The sequence below is a fragment of the Vigna unguiculata genome, chromosome 3 (genome assembly GCF_037176805.1).
Source record: "Vigna unguiculata cultivar grain cowpea cultivar isolate G323 ecotype 2 chromosome 3, ASM3717680v1, whole genome shotgun sequence".
NCBI classification, from domain to species: domain Eukaryota; kingdom Viridiplantae; phylum Streptophyta; class Magnoliopsida; order Fabales; family Fabaceae; genus Vigna; species Vigna unguiculata.
In genome coordinates this window covers 39,360,708-39,370,683 of record NC_140794.1, presented here as the reverse complement: position 1 = coordinate 39,370,683, position 9,976 = coordinate 39,360,708, and the positions used below count along the sequence as shown (strand labels likewise).

The 9,976-nt window shown below is 30.7% G+C and overlaps 1 protein-coding gene across 1 annotated transcript; it reads left to right on the top strand.

Moving 5' to 3' along the window:
• Positions 1 to 2,629: 2,629 nt before the first annotated feature.
• LOC114184472 (uncharacterized) lies at positions 2,630 to 9,427 on the top strand. The gene is made up of 9 exons (XM_085670937.1): positions 2,630 to 3,254; positions 4,171 to 4,248; positions 7,008 to 7,087; positions 7,437 to 7,690; positions 7,769 to 7,972; positions 8,056 to 8,148; positions 8,227 to 8,343; positions 8,449 to 8,796; positions 9,225 to 9,427. The coding sequence occupies exons 4-9, from the start codon at positions 7,496 to 7,498 to the stop codon at positions 9,291 to 9,293; spliced, it is 1,026 nt and encodes a 341-aa protein (XP_085527063.1). The 5' UTR covers positions 2,630 to 3,254; positions 4,171 to 4,248; positions 7,008 to 7,087; positions 7,437 to 7,495; the 3' UTR covers positions 9,294 to 9,427.
• The last annotated feature ends 549 nt before the right edge of the window (positions 9,428 to 9,976 follow it).

Genomic DNA, 9,976 nt, shown 5'->3' with positions numbered 1-9,976 from the left:
TCGATTTCACATCCCTAATTTTTTTCTCAGATCGACAACAACGCTTTTGTAAACATTTTTACTTCACAAATTATTTACTTCAATTTTTTTTTTACCATAAAAACCACGTGCCCAACCATGTTTCTACCACGTATGCCCTGCACAGTGCCACCTCAACAGAAGCCAAACGGCATTATATAGTGTTTAAACGGAAGGTACCAAAATAAACTCGTTTAAAAGGTTTGGGTACCAAATTGAACATTCCTAAAGTTCGGATACTAAATTTAACTTTCCCAAAAAGTTGGGGTACCAAATCAGTATTTATACCTTTAATTTACAAATAATATGTTGACTAATATTTAATTAAAAATATTGAAAATAGAAATTAAAGTTTTAAAATATAAAAATTAAATATTTTAAAAATATAATTGAATATTTAATTATGAAAAATTATACTGCCCATAATGAAAGTTTTTTAAAAGGTTAAATATTCACCTGTTAGTGGAAGTTGGAATTATTTCTTGTTATAAATTTTAGTTCAATTTAGTCCTTCAACCTTATAAATGCATGGATCTAGTATTTTCAAACTTGTTTTTCGGCTAACATTAAAGTGAATAATATGTCAAATGGTGTAAACATTCTAAATGTTATCATGAAACACATATGAAACATCAAATAAATTTAACAAAATTTAGTTAAAATGACTAAATTCAAACATTTTTTAAGTTGAGGAACTAGATTAGGCCAAAGTTTTCAGGATGGATTAATTATAATATTCACTTAAAATTAAGGAAAAAAAAATATATCTAGCCTCTCCTTTTTAATTGACATTTATACTTTTGTATAGTTTGTAGAAAAACAATTGAATCTCCCATGCTAATAGTAAAATAACGTTTAAACTCTTTATTATATTTACATTTATACTTTTACCTTTTACAACATATCCATGCTTATATTAAAATCATATTTAAATATTAATAAGTTAATAAATTTAATTATATATTTAGTATTTTTTTCTATATTTGAGTTGTAATATACATTTTTATATATGAATAATTAAATATTAAATCTTTTAACATTTTACATCTGAAAATTTTCATATTTAATTTTCAAAGTCTTTTAGTTAAGTTTTAATTCATGTATTTTGAATAAAAATAGTAAATATAATTTTATTAAAAATTAAAAAAAAAAAAAACGTAACAGTCTTTTTAAAATTAAAGAGCATATAATTATTATTTGATTAAAAATTTCAAAGGGAAAAATATTTATTTTAAAACTTAAAAAGAATATATATATATATATATATATATATATATATATATATATATATATATATATATATTACAAGATTTATTCCAAATTAAATTACATTTTATATTTTTTTTATTGGATATCCATTTCCTAAATTAAGATTTTCAAATATGGATAATCCAAAAGATCCAATCTAAATTTTCAGTTTAAATTTTTAGTTGCGTTAGATGGACTAGGCTAAATTCAAACTCGTACAAACCTTGCTCGACGACTTGTATGGACCAGGCATGCCCATCGATCCTAAAGTGTCGGGCGAACCCAACGACTCGAACAAGTCATCGGACCCGACAACCTGAACGAGTTGAGCGGGCCTAAAGACATGAACGGACTAGGCGGGCCCGACGAACCAAATGAGTCGGTCGGGTCCGACGTCTCAAAAAAGTCGAGTGGGCCTAATGACCTGAGCGGACCCGAAGACCATAATGGACTGGAACGTCTTGACAACTCGAGCAGGTCGTGCTCGACGACCTGTATGAATTGGGCAAGCCCAATGACCCTAATGGGCCGAGCGAGCCTGATGAACTAGACAGGCTGAGTCGGCCCGACGACCCGGACAAGATGAGTCGGCCTAACGACCCAGACATGCTAAGTCGGCCTGACGACTCAAACAAACCATGCCAGACGACTCGTACGGACCAGGCAAGCCCGAAGACCCTTATGAGTCAGACAGGCCCGACGATTCGATCGTGTGAGGTCGGGCCGACACGACGACTTAACTGTGTCGGGCCAGCTCGACAAGTTAGACAAACTGGGTTGGCCCGATGACTTAAACGGGTCGACTTGGCCTAGTTTGACGACCTGGACGAGGCTTTCTTGGCCTAGAACTATAGGTTGGGCCAAATTAACAACTCTAGCCAAATTGTATCGTGTCAACCTTAAGGACACAAGTTTTAGAAAATTCAATTTAAATTTCTTTTTTAAAAAATGGATTCTGGATTTTGAACTTGATCCAAATATTTAGACTGAATTTAAATCTTGATCCAAATATTTGGATCTATATTTTAAAAAAAAATCCAAACCAATTTTGTTGGAAAAATGAATTTGGATAAAAAAATCTGCTCCAATTATTTGGATCTAAAATGGATGTGCATTGGAAAAAAATCCAATTCATGACCATCCCTAGACGTAAAAAAGATTTATATTTTTATTAATTAATAAAGTTAGATACTATTTATTAATTGTGCTCATTGATTATTTATTTTTTTTTATGAAAGCACCCTAGGAATTATTAAAAAATGAAATCTCAATTATATTTAAGCTCCTATGTAGAACTAATATCAGATACAATTATACCATAGTGTAAAATGCATTGCAGAACCTTGTGAATGTGAAGACACTACGTCATTTTTCATTTTAGACCACACTAAAATGTAGTACAGTCCTATAAATGTTGTTTAAATATATTAAATACAACAATTTTGTAAATGTGACATAAAGCAAATCAAGACCCACATTTATTTTAATGTTGTCTTGAAAACACGTGGGCTAAAAAGAGATATGGTCCGAAAGAAAGTGAAAACCACTTTTAAGAGTTTTTCTTCATTTCCCTCCCTTACGTTAGATCGAAAAATGTCTCTCCCTGTTGCACGTTCACATATTGTCTCTCTCATTCACGGTTGCACACCACTCCATCTCCTCCGTTGACTGTTGCCAGTTCAACTACGTTGCCTCTCCAGATCAACCATCGCCACTTCCTGTCGAGTCCAATTGCGTCGCGGCTTCCTCTCGAGTCCAACTGCGTCGCGGCTTCCTCTCCCATTCACTGTTGCGATTTTCATTTCTCTGGTAGCTAAGCCATTGTTTCTTCCCTCTTCATTTCCGTTTATTGCTCGTCGTTCTTTATGGTTTCTCTCTAACACTCATTGTTCTCCCCTTTTGTAATTTTGACATCTCACATTCTAGGGTTTATCTCTTCTGCATCTACATTGTTTCTAATCTCTTCACAATTGATCGGTTCAATCAAGGTTTTTCTCTTACCTCTGCAATTTAGTGTTTAGTCCCTGATTTTTTTAATTTCTTTGAATTTGGTTTAATTAATTTTGCTTCTGAGATGAGGTTTATTGTTTTTGTTCTTAGTATATCTATCATAGTTCTTACTGCGGAATGACCAAACTATTGTTCATGAAAAACTTAGAGTGCCAGAGATAGGAGGTGTAAGAAAAAGAGCTTCTGTATATATAATATAAATTAAATTTGTAATCATATTGTAGTAATTAGTTTATAAGTAAAATAGAAGTAAAGTTGTAATCATACTTCTCTAAAGATACAGAGTAGTTTCTTCAGAACCTGTGATTACATCTAAATTTTTCAGAATATAAATTGTAAATGGTGCTAAAACCTCTGTGTGCAGAAATTGTTATTATAACCGATGCAATTGAAAAATAACCATTGTGCTGCTTTGTCAAATTGTTACAATTGTTTGGTAAACTATTTTCCTTTGCAGGGCCCCCATCATATAACGCTTTGCTGTGAGACATTTTTTATGCTTTATATCCAATCCAAGCAACATGAAGACAAATTTGTCTGCTTGGTTAAATTAAATATTCCAAAGAAGAACAGAATGAGTTTTATATGTAATCTTATTTTAGTCATGCTTAATTGACTCTGGTTAAGAATATTTGTTTGGTAAGGCTACCTTTTGCACCTTCACTCAACCAAAATAAGAATAAGAAACATACTAATAATGTTGATGTCGTATTTTTGCTTATGCATAGTATCTATTTTTGGTTCAAACAAACACAATAAATAATTCGTATCAACAACTTGTGCTACTATATTATATTATGACCTTTGTGTTGTTCTGAGGCGAGTTTTACCAAGTGGTGTGGAGGGCACAGTTATAAGAGAAAGCTGCTAAAGTTTTTATTGGTGATTTTTCAGACTTTGCTGGTTCAATGTTCCCTACAACAATCATATATAGCTTTCAAGGGAAGTAAGAAACTTCTTTGCATCATTTGGGTAAGATTAGGTCAGAAGCTTTACTTAACTCTACATAGCCTCAGTATATAATAATGTTGCCTACATGACTATTAAACACACCTTAATCTTTGAAAAATCTAGTAGTGTAACTATCACTTCACTATATATCACTTTACTCCTTTGAGTGGCATTTTCTGAAATTGAGATACGGATAATTCAAAATTTGTGTTTCTTAGCTAAAATAATTTATGAATTATATCTGAGAATGCATTCAAGTACCAAATTGATAACAGTTAAGTTGCAGGCAGAAACAGCATCATCCAGACAAATTCCATATGGGGTAGCACAGAATGAGGTGGTAATGCTGAACCTGCATTTGTTATATGCATGGATGTTTGCATATATTGTTAGCTAACGAATTTGTATCTTCAGGTAAAGGAATGGCAAGATGCATGGGATGAAAAGGAAAATAAGGATTCTGAGAAGCAAGGACTTGATCAACATGGTACCACTATCTTTGGGACGTTTTTATCAACTTCAGTTTTCTAGAAAGCACATCATCATCCTTGAGTTGCATAGCAATATATTTATTTATTTTGGTTATAACTTGTAGGAAAAAAAATAATGTTTTTGAAAAATTAATGCATACTATTCTTGTGTGAATTCTTCAAAGTACAGATTCATTTTGGAGCAAGCTAAAGACGGAGGCTGCTAGGAAGGTATTCTAAAATTTACCTGTTATTATATGCATAGAAATTTGTTCCAGAATTAGCATCATTGCACATTATCAAAAATTTGTTTACACCCTTATCAAGTTTGAAGCTGATTATGTGAATATTGAAGTTTTAATTGGAAATAATGGCATGTCTTACATGGCTTAACCTACCCTTCCATAAGAGGAGTTTGACATATGAAGGGATGCACTGGTTTTTATTTGTGTCAATTGCTTACTATTTTATTGATCAAACCCAAAATTTGTATTTTCAATATTATTATTATTATTTGGAGTCCCATATGGTATATCAATATATCAGCAGCTGTTTTGCATCATTGCCTCCTTCCCTTGGGGCAACAATAATCTGGTTTACTTGATTTGCCCAGTTGAATTTTCATTTAATGTTGGACCTTTATTTTGTAGAGATAAGGATAAAAGCATTCCAATGTAATGGGATTTTGTCGTTGGTTATAGGAGAGAGACATTCGTATTATTATTTTGTGCATGAATGAATGTTACTCACATGCAACTTCTCTATTTTGTAAATCTGTTTTTGACAAACTATAATTTACCCTTAAACCATTGCAAGCACTGCAGACAGTGGTGATATTTGATGATGTTATTGAGAATCCATGATATTATTAAATAAAGCTGTCAATTATGCTTTTAGTGAAACTCAGCTCATTGATTGTCATGTTCCAACAGGTGGGTGCAGAAGAAGTAGAGAGATATAGCATTCAAGGGAAGTAAGAAACTTCTTTGCATCATTTGGGTAAGATTAGGTCAGAAGCTTTACTTAACTCTACATAGCCTAAGTATATAATAATGTTGCCTACATGACTATTAAACACACCTTAATCTTTGAAAAATCTGGTAGTGTAACTATCACTTCACTATATATACTATTCATTATTTAAAACACCTAAATTCAAATGTAAAATAAAAATATTTTTCCTATATTTTTTATTCTAATGGTATTGACATAAAAAATATTAGTTCTTAAAGCCAAAATTGTTTCACAGTGTAATTTTATATTTTTAAAAGTTATTTTCAGAAATATCACACTTAAAAGTAAAAGTGAAGAAAAAAACATAAAAAATAAATTGAGAACTGTTTCTCTAAGGTCGGGCTATGCTATGGCATTGCATGATTGAAATGTCACTTTTCTTTTCGGTGATATTTTCAGTGCTGTTTGCTGTTTGTGGAAACTTTGTTGAAGCATTATTTATGAATTAAGAACTTCTGGGTAGATTGGTAATTTCATTGAGTTGAAAGAAAATTTTAGAAAAGATGTACTTAGTTTTACCTTGGGATTGAAGCTAGAGGCTTTGGTAAGAATTAGGAGCAGTGAGCGTAAGACTATTGATTTTTGCTAATCAATGGTGTATTTCGTTGAAATGGATTTTTAATTGTTTTAATTTTCATATTAGTTTTTAATTTATTTGTTTAAATGTTGTGTGTGGTGTTAATGTGTTATATAATGCTTTAATTGTTTATTTGTTTAATTTTTATTGTTTTAATTGTTTTAATTTTTATATTAGCTTTTAATATGGAAACCATATCAGGATTTTTAATTGTTTTAATTTTCATATTAATTTTTAATATGGAAACCATATCAGGATTTATAATTGTTTTAATTTTCATATTAGTTTTTAATTTATTTGTTTAAATGTTGTGTGTGGTGTTAATGTGTTATATAATGCTTTAATTGTTTATTTGTTTAATTTTTACTATTTTAATTGTTTTAATTTTTATATTAGCTTTTAATATGGAAACCATATCAGGATTTTTAATTGTTTTAATTTTCATATTAATTTTTAATATGAAAACCATATCAAGATTTTTAATTGTTTTAATTTTCATATTAGTTTTTAATTTATTTGTTTAAATGTTGTGTGTGGTGTTAATGTGTTATATAATGCTTTAATTGTTTATTTGTTTAATTTTCATTGTTTTAATTACTTTAATTTTCATATTAGTTTTTAATATGGAAACCATATCAGGATTTTTAATTGTTTTAATTTTCATATTAGTTTTTAATTTATTTGTTTAAAATGCTTTAATTTAGTTCATATTATGTTAGTGATCAGAAAGAGGAGTACGATTTTTGAAGTTGTTGTGCTTCAACTATTACAACACCTGTTGTGGATTCTATAATATCAGGTTTGTTATTAGCTTACATTAGCAAATTATGGAAGATGTTATTCCTATTTTTATTTAAAATTGTTAATTTTAGAGAGACTTATACTATGTTATCATCTTTTAGATTAAAGATGATGGACAAAGAGTGGACTAAACTTCCAAGATTTAGTAAAGAGTATGCTAATGGTGTAGAGTTATTTTTAGATTTTGCATACGCTAGCGGAAGAGCTCAAGGAAATGAGATCTTATGCCCTTGTTCCAAGTGTAGAAATCTTTATTGGGCAACAAGAAATGTGGTCTATGATCATTTAATAGCTAAAGGATTTCTAAAAGAGTAATATTTAATTTTGTGAGTTGAATGTCAAAATAGGGACAAAGAAGAAAAGAACAAGAGGACCAACTCAATGCTTAGCAATACACGGAAGATCAATGCAAGATCGTCCAGAAGTTGTATTGGATGCAGATGGAGAACCTATTGGTCCGACTGACAAAATTGTAACTGACTTGAGTTATTTCCTTGGCACAATAGCGAGGAATTCAACCTTTTGTCCCTTGATTTACACAAGTTTCAAAGCTCTACTCAAAGATAAAGATAATAAGGCTCATATATGGACATATGTTCTGGTATGAAAACTAAACTTATATTGATTTGGCGACATAAATATTTCTTAAAATTCATCCATTTAATGTTTTTTTATGTAGGAAAAGTTCAATATTAGTGATAAAGGAGAGAAAGCCGTATTTACTCGTATAAATGATGCATGGAGACGCTACAAAAGTTTTATCAAGAAAAAACACTTTTCAAAGTACTCCACATTGAAGGATCGGCTAAAACATCGTCCTTTATTCCTTTCTGAAGCTCATTTCAAGCAATTGCTCAAATATTGGAACATTAGTACTATCCAGGTAAGTTTATTTGATGTCTTATTACGTTAAAGCTACGTGTTATAATCTACCTTGATTGTTATTTTTCTCTTATCTTAATGTAGAGCATTAGCGAGAGAAATGCTGCAAATAGAGCTAAGCAAAAGTACATCCATCGCATGGGACCAACTAGTTTTGCTAGAATTCATGCTGAATTGGTAATATATTTCTACTTATGTCATCGTATGTTTTATATTTAATGCAAAATATGCTAATTGACCTTTTGCTTATTGTAGCGTACCAAGAAAGAGGTAGGAGAAAAAGTTACTCAAGCTGAAATGTTTATTACAACTCGTCAACGTCGAGAAGGTCGAAAAGGAAAAGAATTGGATGAAGAAACACATAATGCTATTGTATGTTTACAATTCATTGTATAGATTCCTTTTTCTCAATATAAATAAATCTCCTTTATTCATTGTATAGATCTACATAATGATTTTTTATTTTTGTTTTATTAGATTAAGCTTCAAGGTTCCATTCAAAACTCAAGCGATTCTGCAGAACAAACATTTAAATCACTGTTTGGAAAAGAAAAGCCTGGGAGGGTACGTTGTTACGGAAAGACTATGACACCATCACAATTTAGGAAAAATGAAGAAATTGCTGCCATCAAGAAAGAACATGCAAACGCAATTAGTGGTATGGCAAAGGAAATACAAGATCTACGAGCAATTGTAAATTTTGTGGTAAGGCAACAAAATCCAGATTTAGATGAAGAGGACTTAAATAATATGATGGCACGCGTTTTAGGTAAAGAAAGTAGTGCAACAGGGCCATATTCATCTGCATCAACCCATGATCCGCAGGTAAAGAAAGTTTTTAATTGTACTTCCATCATTAATATCAATGTAAAATACCCAAAAGTTTAATACTAAATAGGATATGGTTAGGATGTTGCAATAACTACTTATTGATGCTTTAGACTCTTAGCAACTAAAATATTGGTATTTTGTGCTTATTAGGTGTTACATTAGATTAACACTATACTATAAACTCTCAAATCATGTTTGTTATTTAATATCTATGATACATTATGTAAGAGAAGAATCATGATGAGTATAATGTTACATTTTAGGTCTCTACTTCACTCATGAACATGCATTTGTTGGAACTTAGAAATGATTGAAAACATGTGATTCAATGCACATTTACATGTTAAATTTGACTTAATTAACTTGTTATAATGTATAATATGTTGGAAAAATGTGATAATATATTTTGTTGTTGTTTGTAGCTAGAAGACAATGAAGATCATGAAGACAATGAAGGCTATGAAGATTATGAAGACAATCTTATAGAATAATGATCTTTGTTATGTAGTTAAGAAACATTAGACATATTATATTTTAGCTTTCTAGCTAAAACTTTGAAAGGTTCATGCTTAATAATGACTTGAAGATAGTTATTTTAATAGTTTGCATTCTAACATTGAAATATATGTATGAATGACATTTAATATGCATTCAATTATGAATATTTTGTGTACGAATATTGTTTCAGGTATTGATTATTGTGGTGTCTAATTGTATAATATTGTGATTTGAAGAGGTACACTCTTTTCACATTGAACTTTTCTATAAAAACACATTCTAATAAATGTGGCTTAAACTCAAAGACAATATTTATAAGGGTGTTGTCTATTATAAGGATATTAAGCCACGGTTTTAACAATGTTGTCGTACTGAAAACCGTGGCCTAATGCCTACAGCAACGGCCACCTAGACTACGGCTAAGAAACTGTTGTCTAAACTTTAGTCCACGGTTTTTACGATTTAGGCCATAGTTTTGTGGTGTTGTCTAAAATACTTTTTGTTGTAGTGAGAACACAACTGATCTGTGATATTGCACATATCCCTTGGCTTATGAATCAGCGTAGTCTTAGAGGAAACAAGGAAAATCTTCAAAATCAACCGTTTCAACTAAACAATCTCTTTGTTTAGTTGCATCTAAGTTAGGACCTACTTTTGTATCGCAGATTTATGGAAA